The 27502-nt window shown below is 30.4% G+C and overlaps 1 protein-coding gene across 1 annotated transcript; it reads right to left on the reverse strand.

The window, feature by feature from the left end:
- Nucleotides 1–941: 941 nt before the first annotated feature.
- LOC119610901 lies at nucleotides 942–27495 on the reverse strand (the record flags this gene model as incomplete). The annotated part of the gene is made up of 4 exons (XM_037966313.1): nucleotides 27462–27495; nucleotides 23861–25084; nucleotides 3638–3745; nucleotides 942–1033 (listed from the first exon to the last, which is right to left on the reverse strand). Coding segments are annotated over exons 2-4 (1237 nt in total), but the record flags the coding sequence as incomplete, so codon positions are not given.
- Between the last annotated feature and the right edge of the window lie 7 nt (nucleotides 27496–27502).

A 27502-nucleotide genomic window follows, 5' to 3' on the forward strand; every position in this document is an offset into this window, starting at 1 on the left:
TAGAACTGAACTAGAACTGAACTAGAACTGAACTAGAACTGAACTAGAACTGAACTAGAACTGAACTAGAACTGAACTAGAACTGAACTAGAACTGAACTAGAACTGAACTAGAACTGAACTAGAACTGAACTAGAACTGAACTAGAACTGAACTAGAACTGAACTAGAACTGAACTAGAACTGAACTAGAACTGAACTAGAACTGAACTAGAACTAACTAGAACTGAACTAGAACTGAACTAGAACTGAACTAGAACTGAACTAGAACTGAACTAGAACTGAACTAGAACTAGAACTGAAGTAGAACTGAGCTGCGAATGAACTAGAGCTGAGCTACAGCTGAACTAGCGTATAAACTTGTTATTTCTTCAGTTATGCTATAATTTGGCTCTTCCCTGTGGTTATTTGTGTATTTAAGTTGTTTTTTCCATATGTCATGTTTCTGTTCGTGTAAAACCTGTGAAAAAAATATGTAATATTTTTATTTTTAAATATAATATTAAGTAATTTTTATGCATAAAACTTTTCAGGAACTGCCTGTTTATATGTATTTTGGATTGTCATTGCTGATGATGGGGTGATGACGTTTAAAATGTTGTTGCCACTCAAGGCTTGTTGAAATTATAAATACTACGCCTTTTGTTTAACAAAATTGTTTTTGTTTGTTTATTTTCTGGTTATTTTTGGGTGTGTATTTTATTATACACAAATACACATACATACATACATTATTTATATCCATGAACGATTTGAAATGCTTAATTATTACCCGTAATTAAATTTGCACTCGAGCTGAAAATTATGTCTCAAAATGTCAGAAAGAGTAAAAGGAAAATGTTAAACATTTCCTTTCATTAAATGAAAAGTTTGTGTTGTGTTACCGTGGAAAAACATTTAATAAATTTAATAAAAACAATAATAACGATGACTGACAACTTACCCATTGTTATTTCACTGATATCGGGAATTTCACATTTGGTGCCTTTATAACCAACCGGACAGTGGCAAGTGATGGCAGCATCTCCAATGTGTCTGCATTAAGGCGAAAAGAGAATAAAAGAATTACAATTAATTGATTGTTTGTTAATTTTTGTTTTAATAATTAAAATAGTTGACATAATATGTATGCGTGATAGTGTGTGAGTGTGTGTGAATGAGTAGTGGTTAACATTTCAACTGAGTGCTGTGACCCAGATATGGAACAAGACATTAAAAATTAAAAGCTTTCCCTAAGAGCTGGCTATTTATAATAGTTTTAATTAATAAAAATGAAAATGAAGCCTATAATTGTAGTCAAAATTATTACAAAAGTTTAAATTTTTTTTAATTAAAAACCCTTTGATGTCCACTCTGACGTATGATTAATTTCGCATTATTCCATAATAATTATACGTATGATAGCAAAACTTGATTTCGTTTCGAAAATTCAGGATAAAAATATAACAATTTATAAAAATGTTTAAAAGTACTTTTTACATAAACTTTTAACAAAATATAATTTAATGAAAACTTAATTGTTGTTTTAAAGTTTATTGGTTTTTCTAAGAAATTTCCAATTCACTGCATAAAGTAATTAATTTCCCTAAAACTATAATTTTTCGAACAAACTCTTTTTTTTATTACAAATTAACAAACTTTTAAGACTTTTACATCCATATTTAACATAAATTTCTCTAAAACTATTTTAACTTAAAAAGAAAAACCTCTCAACTGTCAATTTCTACAAACTTATCAAATATCTTAGCCTCTTACCAACAACAAGCCTCTTCTTAGGTAAACTGCTATTTATAGGCTCATTTTAATAAACCCGTATCACTTGTTAAACAGAGAAAAAAATATCGAAAACACACACGTTTCGAGACTCTTAAACACATCGATATTTATCTTGTTTTTAAGATTTTCCAAATATAATTTTATAAGGGTATCAATGGTTATGACAAGAATATTTTCTTAACTCTCCCCTCTACCATCATTTGGTTAGCAAACTAAATAAAACCTTTAGTAAATTGCAAAAATTCCCAAAGGTATATTTGCTAAACTCACATACTTTAAGTAAAACAACTCATAATTTGTGAGGTAAGCAGGAATAGAAAGTTTTATTAGAGTAAGCAGAAATATTACAAACGTGTGCAACTATGTTGGTAGCAAATAGTGGGAAAAGTTTGGGATGTATAACCAAAAACGTACTTTTGAAAACACTTTAGTTGTAGTTCAAATCCAGTTCAATTTAAGTTATGTACTGGTTCTGCTCTACCTCAGCTCTAGTTCAGTTCTAGTTCAGTTCTAGTTCAGTTCTAGTTCAGTTCTAGTTCAGTTCTAGTTCAGTTCTAGTTCAGTTCTAGTTCAGTTCTAGTTCAGTTCTAGTTCAGTTCTAGTTCAGTTCTAGTTCAGTTCTAGTTCAGTTCTAGTTCAGTTCTAGTTCAGTTCTAGTTCAGTTCTAGTTCAGTTCTAGTTCAGTTCTAGTTCAGTTCTAGTTCAGTTCTAGTTCAGTTCTAGTTCAGTTCTAGTTCAGTTCTAGTTCAGTTCTAGTTCAGTTCTAGTTCAGTTCTAGTTCAGTTCTAGTTCAGTTCTAGTTCAGTTCTAGTTCAGTTCTAGTTCAGTTCTAGTTCAGTTCTAGTTCAGTTCTAGTTCAGTTCTAGTTCAGTTCTAGTTCAGTTCTAGTTCAGTTCTAGTTCAGTTCTAGTTCAGTTCTAGTTCAGTTCTAGTTCAGTTCTAGTTCAGTTCTAGTTCAGTTCTAGTTCAGTTCTAGTTCAGTTCTAGTTCAGTTCTAGTTCAGCTAGTTTAGTTCACATAACAGAACTTATAACAGAACAAAACGGCGAGGAACGGGAGTAACTTTATAACTTTATAACTTTTTAAATTTATAACTTTATAACTTTATAACTTTATAACGTTATAACTTTATTAACTTTATAACTTTATAACTTTATAACTTTTATAACTTTTATAACATTATAACTTTTTAACTTTACATAAGTACTTTATTAAAAGATGGATATTGTGTGCTTTTTGAAATTTACTTTCGCAACTGTTAACTTTTGCTTTTATCATTGTCATCTTTTCTTTTTTCGTTAAGCTTATATTCTTCAATGATTTGACATTATTTTATAGGTTATATGACACTTTTATATTTTGGAATTGTCGAAAAGTGTGTGGTAGGATTTCCAGTTAAGGAGACTGAAACATTGTCCTTTTTATATGTGTTTATGCGATGTGTAAAAGCGAATAATTTCATTTATTATTCAAACAAATCAAATTATATGTATATCCTTTTGCCTTGGACCTAAGAGTATTGTTTTTCTGAGCCTTAAATTTTGCTTATGTTGGCAAAATATGTAAGTATTTTTTTTAGAAAGTAAGTAGATGTGGTAATTTTTTTTATATTGTTAAGATATCAGTTGCTGTTAGTGTTAACAGCAGGTGGATGTTGGGCATACTAAGTAACTTTTTAGTTTATTTGCTGTATGGGGGTCGTTTTTAGGCACGATTTTTTGGTTTGGTTATTTATGAAATTAAATGGCATGAAATTGTAAGCATAATTTTTGATTTAAGTAAAAAAGCGTTATATTAATTGGTATAAATTATGCAGAATGATGTTTGAAATAAAGTGAAAGTAAACAATTGTTTTTCACTTACTTGCAAGTGCCGCCATTTTGACAAATATTCGTATGCGGATCTTCACATAGAGGACCACGACCACAATCCATGCCACTGAAGCCAGGAAAACAGGAACAATAATACGAGCTGTAATGAAAATTTAAATAAAAATAAACAATTTTAATTAAAAATTCACAAACCACAAATGTTAGAAATAAATAAACAAACAAAATTCTAATTTAAACCTCTAATTAGCTCAATAAAGAAAATCTCCTCCCGGAAAAACTTTTCAAACTTTTGCTGTTCAAACAAACATTTTCTTTGTAATTTCCATGGTTTTTACAACAATTTATCATAATTTACTTTTAACACCTGACAAAACACCTTAAGACAAAAATAATTTAAAGATATTTCTTTCACACGTTTCATTGTCACCAAAGTTGTTGCTTTTAAAGAAAAGTCAAAGGAATTAATTTGTCTGTCTTTCCGTCCGTCCGTCTGTCTGTCTTGTATTTCCTTGTGGGTATGTATATAGGAATGGTGTTATGTTTATCGAACTAATAAGTTTTTCTTTTGGCTTAAACTTTAAACGCTATGGTAAATACCATAAAATGTTATTAAGGGAATAGAAAAAGTGTAAAACTTATTAATTGCTTTAAACTTTTTTCTTCAAAAAATCTCTAAAATTTTTGTTTTTGTCAATTTAAGCCCCAAAAAAACTATACTTTTAATCAGACTTTTTGAAAGGAAACTAGTGCCAAGTATGGCCATTACTGTCAACCACATTACTTTTCCTGTCCTTGTGGCCTGTGTCATTTCTTTCTTTTACTTTTGAAATCAAATAAAGTAAATATTTCATAAATAATTTTCATAAAACATGTTTTAAATTCTATTCTATATAAATTACTGTTTAAAAAAGATCTAATAAAAGTTAAGAAAATCTTAAAAAAAAAGTTTTATTAACTGTCAGCAAAGTTGATGAGAGTTCAAATGAAATGTTTAAAATTAATGGGGTAATAATAGGACTAAACTTACTCTAGATGTTCTCGACTCTCTAGAGATAGACTAAACTTTCACAAACGATTCTAAACATTTACTAAGAAGACTATGCTCTCACTAAGGAATCAAGGCTCACACTAAACATATTACATCTCTTAATAGAGTAGGCTCTCTTTTTAATAAGCTTGATCTAGAGACAGAAAGGCTAGGCTCTCTCAAGATAACTTAGACTTTCTCTATTGAGACTGTAGCCTATATAGGGAAACTATTTTATCTCTACAATGACTGCTAAGACATAGGCTCTCTTTTTAATAAGCTTGATCTAGAGACAGAAAGACTGGGCTCTCTCAAGATAAGTTAGACTTTCCCTATTGAGACTATAGCCTATCTAGGGAAACTATTTTATCTCTACAATGACTGTTAAGACATACTTCCTCTAGATACTCCAGCAGACAAAGTTAACTCTCTCTCAGTCTCTCTCACCCTCTCTCTCTTTATAGAGTAACTCTTTAGAATCTCTTTCTAAATAAGCCTAGAGATCATTCTAGGGATACCAGTCATTCTCTCTAGAGATACCACTCTGTTTGTTGCATTACTAGAATCCCTTTAGAGAATCCACTCTCTCTCTCTATCTTCATAATAGATTTAATTATCTCTAGATATGTTACGCCTTCTTCAGATATATTAGACTTTCTCTAGATACATAATTCTATCAAAATGCTTTCTTTGGACACACTTGGTTATCTCTAGATCTTTCTAGATACACTGAGCCCTCTTCTTTTACAGGCTAGAATCAATCTAGAGACAGCAACTTCCTCCACATATACCAGAATCTCTTTAGAGATATCGGACTCTATCTAGAGATACTGAGGTCGTAAAGAGTAGAATCTCTCTATAGATATCGGACTCTATTTAGTGAGATCGTAGACTGTAAAAACTATCTACAGATGCTAGACTATTTAACATACTAGACTCTCTCTTGAATGATACTCTCTTTAAAGAAGTCACTCTCTATCTTGGATGATTAAATAGACAAAATTCCTGGTAGAGATATGAGATACTCTCTCGCTTGAAAGATATTAGATCCGGTTTATAGGGACTAAACTCCATGTTGAGAAGCTGAACTTTCCGTAGAGTTAATAGACTCTCTTTGGAGATTTTATCTCGAGACTCTAGGTACCTAGGACACTAGACAGTAAGGCATCTGGACTCCCTGCACATATACTAGAGAGTCTACACGAGGTCTAGAGAAACTAGATTCTCTTAAGAGACTTTAATCTCTAACTTTTTTTTAAAGAGATCAGACAAGTTTAGATTATCTGTCCTCAGACTAGACTTTTTCAGCCCGAATGGAAACACCCTAATCAGTCTAGAGTCCGTCTAAACTTACTAGAGTCTTTGAAGACTCAATAAAAAGAAGTTTAGAGAACTAAATTCCTTGTAGATATATGAGACTCTCTCTCTTTAAAGAGACTTGATGCGGTTTAGTGTTACAATATTCTTTCAGAGATAAAAATCAACCTCTACTAAACTCCATGTAGAGAAGCTGGACTCCCTGTAGAGATACTATACTCTATCTAGAGACCCTCTATAGAGAATCTGATCTCCCTGCATATATACTAGAGAGTCTTAACTAGGACTATACATATATACTAGATTCTCTTTAGAGACTCTAGATTCTAAAGTTTTTTAGAGAGACCAGAGAAGTCTAGACTATCTCCAGACTAAACTTTTTCACACCGAATATAAACTTTCTAATCAGACTAGAGTCTCTTTAGACATACTAGAGCTTTTTAGGTGCGAACTTAGAAAGTCTACTTTATTAGTCCCTATTTAGAAATTTGACCTCAAATGCCAAAAACTTCATACAAAAAGGCTTTTATCTACCATTATTTATTTGCCAAACCTTTATGCCCCAAAAAATGATTCCAAATTCTATTTAAACTTAAAAAGTACTTGAAATTGTATAACTTTTTGCATGATTTGTAAAAAGAAATTAATTTTTGACAAAAAGCCAAAGAGGCTTTTGACCGAATGACAGCGACAGTAATGCCAGTTTTAAATGATGAATAAAGAAGGTTATAAAAAATGTAGACATTACTTTAAAAAGATAAACTTCTTACTTTAGATAATTCAAAAAATTTGACATAGAAGGATAGAAATATAAAGAAAAATACGATAAAATGTAAATATTGGCAAAAGGACTTAAAATTATTGAAAATATGTTCTAAAGTATTATAAAATCATAAGGAAAATAGAACTATGAGCTAAAATAAAAATATTAAAAAAAATATTAAGATAGCAAAAAAAGACGTATGAGTTTTAAAAATTTCCCTTGAATTAATAACACTCATACGCTTCGATAAATCTATTGCAATATTAATCTTTCTTTGCTGATACTACTTTTTGTCTGCCTTTTAGGTACATTTGTTTTTTATAAAATATTTAAAAAATAATTACGCAAAAAATGTCCCTGAAGCTTTTGCCTGTAGTTTTCGTTATGCTCGCAGTAATTTGCTCCTCTTTTAGTTACTGTCATTCTATTGCCAAATATGACAACCGCAACACGCACAGCAATTAATTTGTTTTTCTCTTTATTTTATGAATATTTTACTTTTTTATTGTTTTAACTATTAAATAAGAAACAAAAGATTTTTTAACAGAAAATGTAACAACAAAATGCAGCACCTCCAGCACCTGCAGTCTCTGAAAACTTCCACATCACCAATGCATTAACCATCATTTCCACACAGATCTAGCAGAGCTTAAACCAGAAGACGACCTTTTAAAAATGATACCCTAGAAGAGCTTGATATGTACACTAGTCACAGTCTAGTCTAGAGCACAGTATGTAGTCTAGCCAAAGTCTATAGTCTAGTCTATAGTTTAGTCTATAGTCTAGTCTAGTCTAGTCTATAGTCTAGTCTAGTGTATAGTCTAGTCTATAGTCTAGTCTAGTCTATAGTCTAGTCTATAGTCTAGTCTAGTCTATAGTCTAGTCTAGTCTATAGTCTAGTCTATAGTCTAGTCTATAGTCTAGTCTATAGTCTAGTCTATAGTCTAGTCTATAGTCTAGTCTATAGTCTAGTCTATAGTCTAGTCTATAGTCTAGTCTATAGTCTAGTCTATAGTCTAGTCTATAGTCTAGTCTATAGTCTAGTCTATAGTCTAGTCTATAGTCTAGTCTATAGTCTAGTCTATAGTCTAGTCTATAGTCTAGTCTATAGTCTAGTCTATAGTCTAGTCTATAGTCTAGTCTATAGTCTAGTCTATAGTCTAGTCTATAGTCTAGTCTATAGTCTAGTCTATAGTCTAGTCTATAGTCTAGTCTATAGTCTAGTCTATAGTCTAGTCTATAGTCTAGTCTATAGTCTAGTCTATAGTCTAGTCTATAGTCTAGTCTATAGTCTAGTCTATAGTAGTCTAGTTAGTCTATAGTCTAGTCTATAGTCTAGTCTATAGTCTAGTCTATAGTCTAGTCTATAGTCTAGTCTATAGTCTAGTCTATAGTCTAGTCTATAGTCTAGTCTATAGTCTAGTCTATAGTCTAGTCTATAGTCTAGTCTATAGTCTAGTCTATAGTCTAGTCTATAGTCTAGTCTATAGTCTAGTCTATAGTCTAGTCTATAGTCTAGTCTATAGTCTAGTCTATAGTCTAGTCTATAGTCTAGTCTATAGTCTAGTCTATAGTCTAGTCTATAGTCTAGTCTATAGTCTAGTCTATAGTCTAGTCTATAGTCTAGTCTATAGTCTAGTCTATAGTCTAGTCTATAGTCTAGTCTATAGTCTAGTCTATAGTCTATAGTCTAGTCTATAGTCTAGTCTATAGTCTAGTCTATAGTCTAGTCTATAGTCTAGTCTATAGTCTAGTCTATAGGCTAGTCTATAGTCTAGTCTATAGTCTAGTCTATAGTCTAGTCTATAATCTAGTCTATAGTCTAGTCTATAGTCTAGTCTATAGTCTAGTCTATAGTCTAGTCTATAGTCTAGTCTATAGTCTAGTCTATAGTCTAGTCTATAGTCTAGTCTATAGTCTAGTCTATAGTCTAGTCTATAGTCTAGTCTATAGTCTAGTCTATAGTCTAGTCTATAGTCTAGTCTATAGTCTAGTCTATAGTCTAGTCTATAGTCTAGTCTATAGTCTAGTCTATAGTCTAGTCTATAGTCTAGTCTATAGTCTAGTCTATAGTCTAGTCTATAGTCTAGTCTATAGTCTAGTCTATAGTCTAGTCTATAGTCTAGTCTATAGTCTAGTCTATAGTCTAGTCTATAGTCTAGTCTATAGTCTAGTCTATAGTATAGTCTTAGTCTATAGTCTATTCTATAGTCTAGTCTATGGTCTAGTCTTTAGTCTAGTCTATAGTCTAGTCTATAGTTTAGTCCTTAGTCTAGTCTATAGTCTAGTCTATGGTCTAGTCTATAATCTAGTCTATATTCTAGTCTATAGTCTAGTCTATAGTCTAGTCTATAGTCTAGTCTATAGTCTAGTCTATAGTCTAGTCTATAGTCTAGTCTATAGTCTAGTCTATAGTCTAGTCTATAGTCTAGTCTATAGTCTAGTCTATAGTCTAGTCTATAGTCTAGTCTATAGTCTAGTCTATAGTCTAGTCTATAGTCTAGTCTATAGTCTAGTCTATAGTCTAGTCTATAGTCTAGTCTATAGTCTAGTCTATAGTCTAGTCTATTCTATAGTCTAGTCTATAATCTAGTCTATAGCCTGGTCTATAGTTTAGTCTATATTCTATTCTATAGTCTAGTCTATAGTCTAGTATAGTCTATAGTCTAGTTCATAGTCTAGTTTCTATATATAAGACTAACAGACATAAGAAATTTTCATTACTTTTTTGATTTGATCATTATTTAAACATTTAACTCTCTCCAAAGGTTTTCAAATCAATATAAATTAAATACAATTCTTATGAAAAACTTAATTTTGTTTTAATAAATTTCATAAAATTATTTCTGTTCCATCAAGCATGAAATAAATGTTTAATTCAATTAAAAATCTGTTCTCACTCTAAAAAGCTAAAGGTTTTTTAACTTTACAAACAAAATGCAATAAAAAACTAACAAATTCTTAAGAAAAAAATTAGACCAGACTAACATTAGAAACGACCACAAGGGCGGGCTGGACGAGTCTAATAAAAATTTATGTTTAATAAAATGGAATTTTCGGTCAAATGAAAACGAGACAAAATTAACTACAACTGCAACAATTTGTTAAGTTAGCCAGTGAAAGATTTCGTTTATATTTTTAAACAAAAATTTAATAAAAACTTTTCTTTATTAAACAGCCATAATAACTATAAAGGAAAAGAGACCAGTTTAATATTTGCAAAAAAGAAATACATAAAAAAACCAAGTGTTGAAGAAAAAAAACAACAAAAATGGCATTTAAAAGCAATCAAAATAAGGACTTAAAACTACACAATCAATTTTACGTTAACAAAAGAACTTTCCGAAAAAAAATACAAAAAAGAAAATCAAGACCCAGTTACTAAAAGAATCCTGAAAATGAAAAACAACTCACTCGGGCGAAAAGTAATAAATTGTTGTAGTTGAAGCCTATAAATAAAATTCCATTAAGTTGTAGTTTCATTTTTATGTACCACCACACGCACACACTCCCTCGCTAACTGCTCTTTAAGAGCGACCAAAGCCAGCTAAACTTCACCACTAGCCCCTAGCATTTCCATTGTCCTTGTTCACTGTAATCACACATGTAATCAGGAGTGGCAAATGATTCTTAAAGTTTTTCTTAACGTTATTTTAACAGATTCTAGTTAAAATTTTATGTTATTTTATCATTTTCATAACAAAATATTTTACTGCCTATAACATTTAATTTTGCAGTTGAATTGAGTGTTTGATACAAGATAAAAATTTAATTTCATTTTTTTAAGAGTAAATATGTTGAAGGTTTTGAAGAACTAGTATAAACTTAACGTGCAAACTGCTGCTGCTGTTGTGGCTCACGATGATGATGATGATGTGACAACGTATAACATGTTTTAAGAACTTTGTAGATTCTGGGCAGATTTATAGGCCAAAAAATAAAGTTAATATGATTTATGTGTGTAAAAGTTAGCAAAAGATAGGAAAAAGTTAATTACCACATAAAAATATTAAAAATAAGTTGGACTGTAATACTAAAGGAAAGAAAAACTTCCTACAAGAAGGGTCTGTAGGAAGAGACATTAAACAAATAAGTATATCTGAGACTAGACGGTTGACTGTACTCGTAGTATAATTTATATTCTAGTCTATAGTCTAGTCTATAGTTTAGACTATAGTCTAATCTCTAGTCTAATCTCTAGTCTAGTCTATAGTCTAGTCTATAGTCTAGTCTATAGTCTAGTCTATAGTCTATAGTCTAGTCTATAGTCTAGTCTATAGTCTAGTCTATAGTCTAGTCTATAGTCTAGTCTATAGTCTAGTCTATAGTCTAGTCTATAGTCTAGTCTATAGTCTAGGTCGATAGTCTAGTCTATAGTCTAGTCTATAGTCTAGTCCTATAGTCTAGTCTATAGTCTAGTCTATAGTCTAGTCTATAGTCTAGTCTATAGTCTAGTCTATAGTCTAGTCTATAGTCTAGTCTATAGTCTAGTCTATAGTATAGTCTATAGTCTAGTCTATAGTCTAGTCTATAGTCTAGTCTATAGTCTAGTCTATAGTCTAGTCTATAGTCTAGTCTATAGTCTAGTCTATAGTCTAGTCTATAGTCTAGTCTATAGTCTAGTCTATAGTCTAGTCTATAGTCTAGTCTATAGTCTAGTCTATAGTCTAGTCTATAGTCTAGTCTATAGTCTAGTCTATAGTCTAGTTCTATGTCGGTCTATAGTCTAGTCTATAGTCTAGTCTATAGTCTAGTCTATAGTCTAGTCTATAGTCTAGTCTATAGTCTAGTCTATAGTCTAGTCTATAGTCTAGTCTATAGTCTAGTCTATAGTCTAGTCTATAGTCTAGTCTATAGTCTAGTCTATAGTCTAGTCTATAGTCTAGTCTATAGTCTAGTCTATAGTCTAGTCTATAGTCTAGTCTATAGTCTAGTCTATAGTCTAGTCTATAGTCTAGTCTATAGTCTAGTCTATAGTCTAGTCTATAGTCTAGTCTATAGTCTAGTCTATAGTCTAGTCTATAGTCTAGTCTATAGTCTAGTCTATAGTCTAGTCTATAGTCTAGTCTATAGTCTAGTCTATAGTCTAGTCTATAGTCTAGTCTATAGTCTAGTCTATAGTCTAGTCTATAGTCTAGTCTATAGTATAGTCTAGTCTAGTCTATAGTCTAGTCTATAGTCTAGTCTATAGTCTAGTCTATAGTCTAGTCTATAGTCTAGTCTATAGTCTAGTCTATAGTCTAGTCTATAGTCTAGTCTATAGTCTAGTCTATAGTCTAGTCTATAGTCTAGTCTATAGTCTAGTCTATAGTCTAGTCTATAGTCTAGTCTATAGTATAGTCTATAGTCTAGTCTATAGTATAGTCTATAGTCTAGTCTATATAGTCTATAGTCTAGTCTATAGTCTAGTATAGTCTAGTCTATAGTCTAGTCTATAGTCTAGTCTATAGTCTAGTCTATAGTCTAGTCTATAGTCTAGTCTATAGTCTAGTCTATAGTCTAGTCTATAGTCTAGTCTATAGTCTAGTCTATAGTCTAGTCTATAGTCTAGTCTATAGTCTAGTCTATAGTCTAGTCTATAGTCTAGTCTATAGTCTAGTCTATAGTCTAGTCTATAGTCTAGTCTATAGTCTAGTCTATAGTCTAGTCTATAGTCTAGTCTATAGTCTAGTCTATAGTCTAGTCTATAGTCTAGTCTATAGTCTAGTCTATAGTCTAGTCTATAGTAGTCTATAGTCTAGTCTATAGTCTAGTCTATAGTCTAGTCTATAGTCTAGTCTATAGTCTAGTCTATAGTCTAGTCTATAGTCTAGTCTATAGTCTAGTCTATAGTCTAGTCTATAGTCTAGTCTATAGTCTAGTCTATAGTCTAGTCTATAGTCTAGTCTATAGTCTAGTCTATAGTCTAGTCTATAGTCTAGTCTATAGTCTAGTCTATAGTCTAGTCTAAGTAGTCTAAGCTCTATAGTCTAGTCTATAGTCTAGTCTATAGTCTCATAGTCTAGTCTATAGTCTAGTCTATAGTCTAGTCTATAGACTAGTCTATAGACTAGTCTATAGTCTAGTCTATAGACTAGTCTATAGTCTAGTCTATAGTCTAGTCTATAGTCTAGTCTATAGTCTAGTCTATAGTCTAGTCAAGAGTCTAGTCTATAGTCTAGTCTATAGTATATAGTCTAGTTTATCGTGTAGTCTTTATTCTGTTCTATAGTCTAGTCTCTAGTCTAGTCTATAGTTTAGTGTAGTCTACAGTCTAATCCGCAGTCTAGTCTATAGTGTAGTCTATAGTGTAGTCTATAGTGTAGTCTATAGTATAGTCTATAGTCTAGTCTATAGTCTAGTATATATTATAGGCTTTAGTCTAGTTTGCAGTCTAGTTAATAGTCTTGCTTATAGTCTATTTATAGTCAAGTTTTTAGTCTAGTCTAGTCTAGTCTATAGTCTATTCTATGGTCTTGTTTATAGTCTATGGTCTAGTCTAGAGTCTAGTCTGGTCTATTGTCTAGTCTATAGTCTAGTCTATAGTCTAGTCTAGTCTAGTCTATAGTCTAGTCTATAGTCTAGTCTAGTCTATAGTCTAGTCTATAGTCTAGTCTATAGTCTAGTCTATAGTCTAGTCTATAGTCTAGTCTATAGTCTAGTCTATAGTCTAGTCTATAGTCTAGTCTATAGTCTAGTCTATAGTCTAGTCTATAGTCTAGTCTATAGTCTAGTCTATAGTCTAGTCTATAGTCTAGTCTATAGTCTAGTCTATAGTCTAGTCTATAGTCTAGTCTATAGTCTAGTCTATAGTCTAGTCTATAGTCTAGTCTATAGTCTAGTCTATAGTCTAGTCTATAGTCTAGTCTATAGTCTAGTCTATAGTCTAGTCTATAGTCTAGTCTATAGTCTAGTCTATAGTCTAGTCTATAGTCTAGTCTATAGTCTAGTCTATAGTCTAGTCTATAGTCTAGTCTATAGTCTAGTCTATAGTCTAGTCTATAGTCTAGTCTATAGTCTAGTCTATAGTCTAGTCTATAGTCTAGTCTATAGTCTAGTCTATAGTCTAGTCTATAGTCTAGTCTATAGTCTAGTCTATAGTCTAGTCTATAGTCTAGTCTATAGTCTAGTCTATAGTCTAGTCTAGTCTATAGACTAGTCTATAGTCTAGTCTATAGTCTAGTCTATAGTCTAGTCTATAGTCTAGTCTATAGTCTAGTCAAGAGTCTAGTCTATAGTCTAGTCTATAGTATAGTCCTAGTTTATCGTGTAGTCTTTATTCTGTTCTATAGTCTAGTCTCTAGTCTAGTCTATAGTTTAGTCTAGTCTACAGTCTAATCCGCAGTCTAGTCTATAGTGTAGTCTATAGTGTAGTCTATAGTGTAGTCTATAGTGTAGTCTATAGTATAGTCTATAGTCTAGTCTATAGTCTAGTATATATTATAGGCTTTAGTCTAGTTTGCAGTCTAGTTAATAGTCTTGCTTATAGTCTATTTATAGTCAAGTTTTTAGTCTAGTCTAGTCTATAGTCTATTCTATGGTCTTGTTTATAGTCTATGGTCTAGTCTATAGTCTAGTCTAGAGTCTAGTCTGGTCTATAGTCTAGTCTAGAGTCTAGTCTGGTCTATAGTCTAGTCTATATTCTACTCTATAGTCTACTCTATAGTTTAGTTTATAGTCTAGTCTATAGTCTAGTCTATAGTCTAGTCTATAGTCTAGTATATAATCTATTCTATAATCTATTCAATAGTCTAGTCTATAGTCTAGTCTATAGCCTAATCTATAGTCTACTTTAAAGTATAGTTTATCTTCGAGTCTAGTCCATATTATAATCTATTGTCTTGTCTATAGTCTAGTCTATAGTCTTATTTATAGTTTAGTCTTGACTATTATATAATACATTTCACAGTCATTGATTTATTTTGTTTTTATTTGATATAAATTCAATTTCCTCTTACATTTTCTTTAACTAAGTGATACTTTTTTATTTGTCCCATTTTAGTGTCCACTTTACGAGATGATGGCTTGATTAGAAATCTATTTTCAATTATTTTCATTTCAACCATAAAAATTTTTTTTTTTTTTTGGTTGAAAAATAAAAACTATTTAATGGTATTAAAAATATGCAAAGTTTTAACACAGCATAAAAAATTAAAATGCTGGTCATAAAAACAGGAAATGAAAACCATAAAAAGTATCTAGCTAATAAATGAACAGATAAAAAGATAAACCGTTAAACTTTTTGAATTTTTTTGTCCATTGGAAACGTTTGAATTAATTACTAAAGTATTGATAATTAAATAAAAGTGGATAAATATAGAGTTTAGTTTAATATCTTTCTAAATAAAACTGAAAAACAGATTTTTTAAATACAATTTAAAAATGTTTGCTGATTTTGTTTAAAGTTTAGTTGCTATATTAAACAATAGATCAAAAATTTTGTTTTACAGCTTTTATTAATTTCATTTAATTTTTCTTAAAGTCATAAATTGTGTCTGAGAAAAATTAAAAAACAACTTAAAAATGACTTTATTGCTATAATTACAGCATCTTTAAGGATTCTTGTAGAAACTTTATGCTGTAATAAATTATATAATATAAGAAAAAACAATTAACTTGAATGGTTTATTTTCAACAAAAGTTTTACAACTTGTTAAAAGAATCGAAAATTTTAAAACAAATTCTATGAAAAATGTATAAAGCAGTCTATTATTTGTTAAATGAGTTTAATTTGTATATGAATGTATGCTTTAAAATTTTGTATTTAATAACACCTTAAGGTATGCTGTAGATGTTTTAAATATGAAAACTAATGCAATTGGTATGTGTAAAACCTGTTAAAAACGATATTTAAAATTTAAAAACACAGCAATTCTAATTTGAAAACTTTATTTAACAAGAAATCCTTAGTAAAGTATTTGAATTCACAAAAATATTTTAATAACAATACAATGCAAAGAGCATATTTACATAAAAAAAACAACTCATACTGTGTTGTAAACAACAACCTCACACACACACACACTCTCTGTGAAATAGACAAAAAATATTTATGTAAAAACTCACAAACTACTATAAAATTCCTCAACTCATATTGTTTTGTTATATTTTTATTACTTTCCTGAAATCTATATAACATTCAGTAAACATTGCTGGGCATGATCCCTTTGATCTCTGTTCCTGTTATTTTCGACTAACATGTGTAAGGTCGTTGGTATGTGTGAATGTTAACGGGGTATGTCAGCAGCATCCCTTTGCCCCGATAGACATACCAAAGTGAAAATATTGAAATGAAATACTTTAAAAATAAACTTTTTGCAAATAATATATAAAAGCATTTGATGATTGTATTGTTTAACCCGTCGAGTTGTTTTCAAATACTGTCGATGCAATAACAATGCAGTGAAGAGAAATAATATTTTCAAAATAATTGAAATTTGTTACTGTTTTAAAAGGTAAATTTTAAAGTCTATAGTCTAGTTTATAGTCTAGTCTATAGACTAGACAATAGACTAGACTATAGACTAGACTATAGACTGGACTATAGACTAGACTATAGACTAGACTATGGTCTAGATTATAGACTAGACTATAGACTATATTAAGAACAAAACTAGACAAGACTATAACTATAGCATAGTATATAGCTCAGACTAGACTATAAACTCGACTGTAGACTAGACTACATACTAGACTATAGAATAGTCTTTAGACAAGACTATAGACTAAACTTTAGGCTAGACTACAGACTATAACATAAACCAGACTATACTATATACTAGACTAAACTACAAACTAAACTATAGTCTAGACTATATACTAGTCTATAGACTAGACTATTTACTATACTATAGACTAAACAATAGACTAGATTACATACTAGACTATAGAAAAGACTTTAGACAGGACTTTAGACAAGACTATAGGCTAGACTTTACAATAGACTATAGAATGACTGTAGAATAGACGAGACAAATCCACAGACTAGACGTAGACTAGATTATAGGATCTACTAGACTATAGACTACAATATAAAGCAGACTATATACCAGACTATAGACTGTACTATAGACTGGACTATATACTAGTCTATAGACTGGACTATTGACTATACTATAGACTAGAATATAGACTAGACTATAGACTAGAACGTAGACTAGACCATCGACTAGATTATTGACTAGACTATTGACTAGACAACAGACTAGACTATAGACTAGACTATAGACTAGACTATAGACTAGACTATAGACTAGACTATATACTAGACTATAGACTAGACTATAGACTAGACTATAGACTACACTATAGACTACACTATAGACTAGACTATAGACTACATTATATACTAGACTATAGACTAGACTATAGACTAGAACTTAGACTAGACTATAGACAAGACTATAGACTAGACTATAGACTAGACTATAGACTAGACTATAGACTAGACTATAGACTAGACTGTAGACTAGACTATAGACGAGACTATAGACTAGACTATAGACTAGACTATAGACTAGACTATAGACTAGACTATAGACTAGACTATAGACTAGACTATAGACTAGACTTAGACTAGACTATAGACTAGACTATAGACTAGACTAGACTAGACTATAGACTAGACTAATAGACTAGACTAAGACAGACTATAGACAGACTTATAGACTAGACTATAGACTAGACTATAGACTAGACTATAGACTAGACTATAGACTAACTATAGACTAGACTAATAGACTAGACTATAGACTAGACTATAGACGAGACTATAGACTAGACTATAGACTAGACTATAGACGAGACTATGACTAGACTAGACTAGACTATAGGACTAGACTATAGACTAGACTATAGACTAGACCTATAGACTAGAACTATAGACTAGACCTATAGACTAGACTATAGAAGAGACTATAGACTAGACTATAGACTAGACTATAGACTAGATATAGACTAGACTGAGAACTAGACTATAGACTAGACTAGAGCTAAGCTATAGACTAGACTATAGACTAGACTATAGAACTAGACTATAGACTAAGACTAGAGAACTAGACTATAGACTAGACTAATAGACTAGACCTATAGACGAGACTATAGACTAGACTATAGACTACTAAGACTAGACTATAGACTAGACTATAGACTAGACCTATAGACTAGACCTATAGACTAGATTATAGAACTAGACTAATAGACTAGACTATAGACTAGACTATAGACTAGACTATAGAACTAGACTATTAGACTAGACGATAGACTAAGACTATAGACTAGACTATAGACTAGAATATAGACTAGACGATATAGACTAGACTAGACTATAGACTAGACTATAGACTAGACTATAGACTAGACTATAGACTAGACTATAGACTAGACTATAGACTAGACTATAGACTAGACTATAGACTAGACTATAGACTAGACTATAGACTAGACTATAGACTAGACTATAGACTAGACTATAGACTAGACTATAGACTAGACTATAGACTAGACTATAGACTAGACTATCTAGACTATAGACTAGACTATAGACTAGACTATAGACTAGACTATAGACTAGACTATAGACTAGACTATAGACTAGACTATAGACTAGACTAGACTAGACTATAGACTAGACTATAGACTAGACTATAGACTAGACTATAGACTAGACTATAGACTAGACTATAGATAGACTAGACTATAGACTAGACTATAGACTAGACTATAGACTAGACTATAGACTAGACTATAGACTAGACTATAGACTAGACTATAGACTAGACCATAGACTAGACTATAGACTAGACATAGACTAGACTATAGACTAGACTATAGACTAGACTATAGACGACTATAGACTAGACTATAGACTAGACTATAGACTAGACTATAGACTAGACTATAGACTAGACTATAGACTAGACTATAGACTAGACTATAGACTAGACTATAGACTAGACTATAGACTAGACTATAGACTAGACCATAGACTAGACTATAGACTAGACTATAGACTAGACTATAGACTAGATATAGACTAGACATAGACTAGACTATCGACTAGACCATAGACTAGACTATAGACTAGACTATAGACTAGACTATAGACTAGACTATAGACTAGACTATAGACTAGACTATAGACTAGACTACAGACTAGACTATAGACTAGACTATAGACTAGACTATAGACTAGACTATAGACTAGACTATAGACTAGACTATAGACTAGACTATAGTCTAGACTATAGACTAGACTATAGACTATACTATAGACTAGACTATAGACAAGACTATAAACTAGACTATAGACTAGACTATAGACTAGACTATAGACTAGACTATAGACTAGACTATAGACTAGACTATAGACTAGACTATAGACTAGACTATAGACTAGACTATAGACTAGACTATAGACTAGACTATAGACTAGACTATAGACTAGACTATAGACTAGACTATAGACTAGACTAGAGACTAGACTATAGACTAGACTATAGACTAGACTATAGACTAGACTATAGACTAGACTATAGACTAGACTATTGACTAGACTATAGACTAGACTATAGACTATACTATAGACTAGACTATAGACTAGACTATAGACTAGACTATAGACTAGACTATAGACTAGACTATAGACTAGACTATAGACTAGACTATAGACTAGACTATAGACTAGACTATAGACTAGACTATAGACTAGACTATAGACTAGACTATAGACTAGACTATAGACTAGACTATAGACTAGACTAGACTAGACTATAGACTAGACTATAGACTAGACTATAGACTAGACTATGACTAGACTAAGACTAGACTAGACTAGACTATAGACTTAGACTATAGACCTATAAGACTAAACTATAGACACAACTTAGATTATTCTAGTTATAGTTTTGACTATTGTATAAGCTATGAGAAAATACTATTTACTTTTGAATAGTGTAGAAAAATGTAAAATTGTAGACATTTTTCTACCTTAGTTGCTCATCACGGCTAATAAATTTGAATAAATGGAACACATTTACAAAACACCTTTAAATATTTACCCCTACAATCCGTTATTTAGTCTTATACAAATTAACTTTTTTACACACACATACATACACACATATCCTTTTTTATGGTGACGTAAAAATGTTAAAGAGTTTCATTTGTATTAACAGGTGAATATTTGCAGAAGTGTGGTGGTATTTTTGAGGTTTTTATAGTTGTTGCTTTTGTTTTGTGTTAAAGGGGTGGGGGAGGGTAAAAATTCTTTGTCTATTTGTTTATTTGTCATTTACTTTTATTGTCTTAGGCAGAAAAGTAAACACATAAGTATGTATGTGTATGTGAGGGTGTAAAATATTTGAATTAATATAAAAAAAGAAGTTTCAAAGTGTTGTACATGTGTCACATGTTTAAGTTATTTTACTTGCGAAAAGACAAAATAAAGAAAATAAAATGTTGAAAAAGGGTCTAAAATTACCAAACATTTGTTTGAATTAAGGTGAAAATATATAAAAGAAAAGATATAAAGACAGTAAAGAAAAAAAAAACTTATATGACACTAATATGTTGGGAAAGTTAAAAGGATCTTTTTTTTTTGCTAGTTAGTTCAAGACAAGAGTTCGAGGTAAATATTTACTTAAACTTTTCTTTGGGTCTAAAATTTTTGTAATTAAAACGTAGTTAGCAAGAAGTATAGAGAAGAAATAGTTTAATGTTAAGATAAATTTAAGCAAGTTCAGTTTTTTGGGAAGAATTTTAAAGAATATTTTTGCTGTGGTTAAGAGAACTCAAGCTTTTTTTGTTGTTTTTAAATATATTTCTTTAAAATTTTTTATATTGATATTTTTTTATATAATCTTTGCAAATTTTGTCAACTTTTTGCTGTTAAAAATTTTAACTTTTCTTAAGAAAATCTTTAAAAAAACAAAAAAATAAAGAAAAATACCTCACGACGTATGAGTGATATTAATTATGGTTAATATTTCAAAGCAAGCCGTTAATATATCTTTTTTCTTATATTTCTTAATATTTTATATACTTTTTATAAAGAATTTATGTCAAACACTACCACAATAAAAGAGCTGCTAATCTCAAACTATTAGTCTTCGAAATATTTAGGGCAAAAATCCCATATTATTCTTCTTAATATATTACCGGAGGAGTTGGTTTAAAGGAAATTGTCACCTTTTATCATGAAAAAGGAAAAAGGTGTGGAAAAGGTATGCAAATGTGTACTTTATAAAGCTTTTTTTATATTTCAAAAATGTCATGATTTTGTTTATCAACTTGTTTAACATTCCATAAAGGTTTGGGTTTTGAAGGTTTTGCCATGTTTCTTAAACCGGAAATGAAAAAGAGTTTCTTTAATGGTTTTTGGCAACATATCAAAGTGTTACAGACCGCAACATGTTTGAATATGATTTACAGTTTTGATAAAAGAAAATGGAGTGAAAAATGTCTAAAGAATTCATAAGCATATTAAGAGATTAAAATTTTCGCAGAAAAAAACTCAAAGCAAATAATTCTTAAAAATTTGCCTTAGGCGTATGAGTTATAAAAAAACCTTAACAAAGCAGACCTTAACCTTAAAGTTTAAATTTAAACTTTGTTAAACTTTTCAAGTTTTTGCCAATAAAAACTTTTGTCAATATTTACGTCTTTTGACCATAAATATTTAAATTTGCTTGAACTTAGTTCAAAACAAACAACCACTAGAAAAGCATCAATAGCGACAGTAAATAACAAACTGCCATTAAATTGAAAATAATAGAATGAAATAAAAAAAAAAAAACAAATAAACAAAAAGCCCATTGACCGGAAGACAAAAGAAACCGAATGACTAATAAACCAGTAAAATCTGCCAATAAAACAGAAAAACAAAACAATAAACTTTTTTTTGGAAACAATTTAAATACAAAATAAACAAGTGCAGAGACAATTGGATAATTCCTTAAAAGCTTTTCCCAAAATGTTTTATGAAGAGCTTTCCTAAGAACTTTTTTAAAAGCTTACATAATTTGTCTAAAATCTTTATTAAAGCTTTCCTTAAGGCTTTCTTTAAATCTTTTCCTAAAATCTTTCCAAAAAGTTTTATTAAAAGTTTTACAAAAAGCTTCATTAAAAGTTTCACAAAAAGCTTTTCCAAAAAGTTTTATTAAAAGTTTTCCAAAAAGCTTTATTAAAAGTTTACCAAAAAGCTTTTCCTAAAAGCTTTATTTAAAGTTTTCCAAAGAGCTTTTCCTGAATGCTTTTTTAAAAGCTTACTTAAATGCTTCGTTTAAAATCTTTCTTTAAAGATTTTCCAAAAAGCTTTCCCTGAATGCTTTTATAAAAGCTTACTTAAATGCTTCATTTAAAATCCTTTTTTAAGCTTTCTTTAAAGCTTTTCTTAAAAGCTTTCTGTCTTAAAAAGCTTTCCTAAAGGTTTTTCGTAAATGCTTTCTCAAAGGCGTTTCTAAGAGCCTTTTTAAAGACCTTTCCTACTAAAAGCTTTTTCTAAGTTTTTCAAAAAAGCTTTCTTAAAATATATCCCTGAAAGTTTAAAGACTATTCCAAAAAGATTTTTCTAAGAACTTTCCTTAAAGGCTTTTCTTAAAAACTTTTCTTTAAAGATTTTCCTATAAACTTTTCTTAAAAGCTTTTCCTATAAACTTTTCTTAAAGCTTTTTCCATAAACTTTTATTAAATGAATTTACTAAAACCTTTATTAAAAGCTTTTTCTAAAAACTTTTCCTAAAAGCTTTTATTAAAAGCTTTTCTTAAAAGCTTTTTTCTAAATAGCTTTTCCTAAAAACTGTTCTTAAAAGCTTTTCCTTAAAACTTTTCTTAAAAGTTTTAGTAATATTTTTTTCTAACAGATTTCTATTAGAGCTTTTTTAAAATCTATAAGGCAAACGTTTTTAGAGAAAGCTTTTTAAAATGCATTATCCAAATAGCTTTCCTAAAGGATTTTCCTACAAAATTTCTCCTAAAATCTTTCATTAAACTTATTTTTCTTTTTCAATGAGAAAAGCTTTTTTGGACAATTTTTGAAAAAAAGTGTTTAAAACATTAAGAAATTATTTTTTAAGATTTTGTAAGAAAAACGTCTAACATTTTTTCCTTAAAATTGTTCCCTAAAGCTTTATTTAAAGCTTTAACCAAAAAGCTTTCCGTCATATAATGTATTTTCTATCTAAAACGGGTTGTCGTAGCTATTTCTTTAAAAGCTCTCTTAAAAACATTAAACGTTTTAGAAAAAAAATATAAAAATATCTTAAAAACATTTTATAAAAAAGCTTTCTTAAACAAAGCGTTAAAATATTTATTTCTTTAAATTTTTTCACTAAAGTTTATTTTTTTTTTTAATATTTTTAAAGCTTTTTTCTATTAAAAGCATTCTTGAATAAAATCTTAAAATATTTCTCTCTTTAAGAATTTTTTAAAAAGTTTACGTTAAAATATTTGTTCGAAAAGCTTTTATAAAAATGCTTATTTTAAAGATATTTTATTAAAAGTGTTTCTTGAAAGCTCTAAGAGTTTCCTTAAAATCTATTCTTCTAAATGAATTCATAAAACATTTTTCGTAAAGTTTAATTCGAAAAATATTCTCAAAGACTTTTTACAAAATGTTTTTTAAAAGTTAGATAGCAGCTTTTAAGAAAGCTCTTTTAAAGATTAAAGAAAAATGTCTACGCATTCATTTAAAACCTTTCAAGAACTTTTTTAAAAGCTTTCTAAATTAATTTTTGTAAAAATTTTCATAAATATTTTGCTAAAATTTGTCTATATGCTTTCATAAAAGCTTTCACTTTTAAAAAAGCTTTTTTTCGAAAAATATTTTCAATGTCTTTTTACAATATGCTTTCTTAAAAGCTTCATTGAAGCATTTTTTCTAAAAGATTTTTTCTTAAAAGCTAACTAACTAAATGTTTCAAAAGAAAAGACTTGACAAGAGATTTCTCTGCAAAAGCTTATTTACTTACGCAAATGCTTTGTTGGTAAGAGCTTTCTTATTAAAAGTTACGTAGCAAAGCTTTCTTAACAGCTTTTTAAACAAGAACTAGTTAAAGAAATTATGATTTTAAAATTTAATCATTCGCTCAACATACATAAACCCATCATAGTTCTACATAAAATTAAAAACAAAAACATTCGATCAACAAATAGAAAATCCAATAACTCACCTAAAATCCGCTTTTGCATAACAATGACCCAAAAATCGACACTGCAACGTATTGCATTGATATTCCTTGACCGGTTCCACCTCGTATGTCATATTGAAACCATAAACATCCAACAAACGATCCAAGGCACGCAAATGTGTGCCATCCAACGATGACATGCGAAAACGTATCTCCAAATATTGTGAATTGAATTGTACCCACGCCACCTGCGTGACATCGTCTTCGGTGAGTGTGAAGACACGATGAGCGGGCACTTTGTAATCGTCCGAATAGTACATGTATTCAGTGAATTTAAGGCCACCCAAAACGTACAATTGGGTCAAATATACAACAATCGATATGTTGTGACCAGAATGTGGCATCAGTTCGGAGGCATCAATAATCCAAACACATTCAATGGGGGTGGTGAATTTATGTGGAAAATTGGGTGTCTGTATGACACCATGTCGTGCCTTTAAAATGCCACCACACGACAAAGATGAAGGTGTTTGATGGTGATGATTTTGGTTTTGAAATGCAAAAGCATTCATTGATTTACCAACAGCACCAACACCACCAGCTGAACCAAATGGCGAGAGATTGAAATTGGTATTAGGAAAGGGCGGTGGTGGAGGCAACGGCACAGAGGGTAAACTTAATTGATGATGATTTAAGGCTGTTAAATCGTACGTTGAAGAAGTCATAGCCGTTGAGCCGGAAGTTGATAAATGTTGACGTTTTAAACGTTTCATTAATTTACTATTGGCTTTCAACCCACTGTCCGTTATTTTCTCTTTCTTTTCCATTGTTTGTATTCGGAGTTTAGCAACATTTTCTGTTGGTTTTGGTAGTGATGATTTGTAAACGACATCTGTTATATTTCCTAAATTAACCGATTTATGAAGACTATCCGTTTTATTGTTTTTGAGACTTTTTACATTTTGTTTGATAAATAAATTTGGTTTATTTTTTAGGCTCTCTGCCTTAATAGTGTGTATAAGCGTTAAGAGAAGCAGCATAAAGAGCAGCTTTAAAGTCAAAAATGTCGTCATCGACATTGACTTTTTATACTCCCTCTCTCGATTTTCGTAGACATGCACTTGTTGTTGTGTAAGAAGTTTTAGTTTTCTTGGGTATTTTTTTTAGATCCGGGGTGATATGCTAAAGAAGGAAGTTTTGAATTGGTCAGCGATCATTAGTTTATTTGGGATTCGGAAAAATTTTACTTTAGTAAAGAATTGAAATCTGAAAAGAAAAATAAATTAATTTTAATTAATGCTCAATTCAATACTTCATGTTTTATTTAAAAATATGTAAAGTACGAGGGGCGAGAGCTTGACATTTCTAATATCACTATGGACTTTAGTCCAGACTATAGACCGGTCCATACTTCAAACTCTAGATAAGATTATAATTTAAAGTAAAGACTAAGTAAAAAGTAAACTAGACTATAGACTAAATTATAGACTAGACTATACACTAGCCTATACACTAGACTATAGACTAGACTATAGACTAGACTAGACTATAGACTAGACTATAGACTAGACTATAGACTAGACTATAGACTAGACTAGAGACTACACTATAGACTAGACTATAGACTAGACTAAAGACTAGACTATAGACTAGACTATAGACTAGACTATAGACTAGACTATAGACTAGACTATAGACTAGACTATAGACTAGACTATAGACTAGACTATAAACTAGACTATAGACCAGACTATAGACTAGACTATAGACTAGACTATAGACTAGACTATAGACTAGACTATAGACTAGACTATAGACTAGACTATAGACTAGACTATAGACTAGAATATAGACTAGACTATAGACTAGACTATAGACTAGACTATAGACTAGACTATAGACTAGACTATAGACTAGACTATAGACTAGACTATAGACTAGACTATAGACTAGACTATAGACTAGACTATAGACTAGACTATAGACTAGACTATAGACTAGACTATAGACTAGACTATGGACTAGACTATAGACTAGACTATAGACTAGACTATAGACTAGACTATAGACTAGACTAGACTAGACTATAGACTAGACTATAGACTAGACTATAGACTAGACTATAGACTAGACTATAGACTAGACTATAGACTAGACTATAGACTAGACTATAGACTAGACTATAGACTAGACTATAGACTAGACTGTAGACTAGACTATAGACTATACTATAGACTAGACTATAGACTAGGCTATAGACTAGACTATAGACTAGACTATAGAGTAGACTATAGACTAGACTAGACTATAGACTAGACTATAGACTAGACTATAGACTAGACTATAGACTAGACTATAGACTAGACTATAGACTAGACTATAGATTAGACTATAGTCTAGACTATAGACTAGACTATAGACTAGACTATAGACTAGACTATAGACTAGACTATAGACTAGACTATAGACTAGACTATAGACTAGACTATAGACTAGACTATAGACTAGACTTAGACTAGACTATAGACTAGACTATAGACTAGACTATAGACTAGACTATAGACTAGACTAGAGACTAGACTAGACTAGACTATAGACTAGACTATAGACTAGACTATAGACTAGACTATAGACTAGACTATAGACTAGACTATAGACTAGACTATGGACTAGACTATAGACTAGACTATAGACTAGACTATAGACTAGACTATAGACTAGACTATAGACTAGACTATAGACTAGACTATAGACTAGACTATAGATTAGACTATAGATTAGACTATAGACTAGACTATAGACTAGACTATAGACTAGACTATAGATTAGACTATAGACTAGACTATAGGCTAGACTATAGACTAGACAATAGACTAGACTATAGACTAGAATATGGACTAGACTGGACTATAGACTAGACTATAGACTAGACTATAGATTAGACTATGAACTAGATCATGCACTAGACTGGACTACAGACTTGAATGCAGACAAGACTACAGACTAGACTATAGACCAGACTATAGACTGGACTAGATATACTAGACTATAGAATACTAGACACCTGTCCGCTTAATTTTTATATGAACGACAATAAGCTTTAAACTGTTTTTGTATCTTTTCTAGTTAAGGAGATATGAAGTTACCGAATTTGCCCGGTTTTACCCTTTTTACCCCTTAAACATTCAAATTTCTAAAAATTCCGTCTTAGTGGATCTTTTTGGCGGGAGACCAATCTCCTATTTATAGACTAGATTTCCGCTGTTTAGCTTCAACCGTTTAGGCTGTGCGATGATGAGTCAGTCTGTCGGTGAGTCAGTAACGTAAGAATTATATATATATATATAGATAATAAGACTAGACTATATACTAGACCATATTAGACTAGAAACAGCACTTTTGACTTGTTTTTTAACTACACTATTTACTAGTCTATAGACTAGCCTATAGACTAGCCTATAGACTAGAGTATATACTGTAGATATCTCTTCATATTCAAATATTAAAAAATTTTTACATATGTATATGTATAAACCTGTACTTTATTAAACTCCATCATGTATCCATTTAATTTTGAAAACAATTCTGAAATATTACGAATTTACTTACTCTTTCCAATTTCTCTATTCGGATAAAAAATTACCTTTTTGTAGTTTTTTACTATTGCAATTTGTAAATAAATTT

Source organism: Lucilia sericata, unplaced genomic scaffold, assembly GCF_015586225.1.
Source record: "Lucilia sericata isolate MDLA Ls3-8-SP2 unplaced genomic scaffold, ASM1558622v1 Contig001306F_arrow, whole genome shotgun sequence".
Taxonomy (NCBI): domain Eukaryota; kingdom Metazoa; phylum Arthropoda; class Insecta; order Diptera; family Calliphoridae; genus Lucilia; species Lucilia sericata.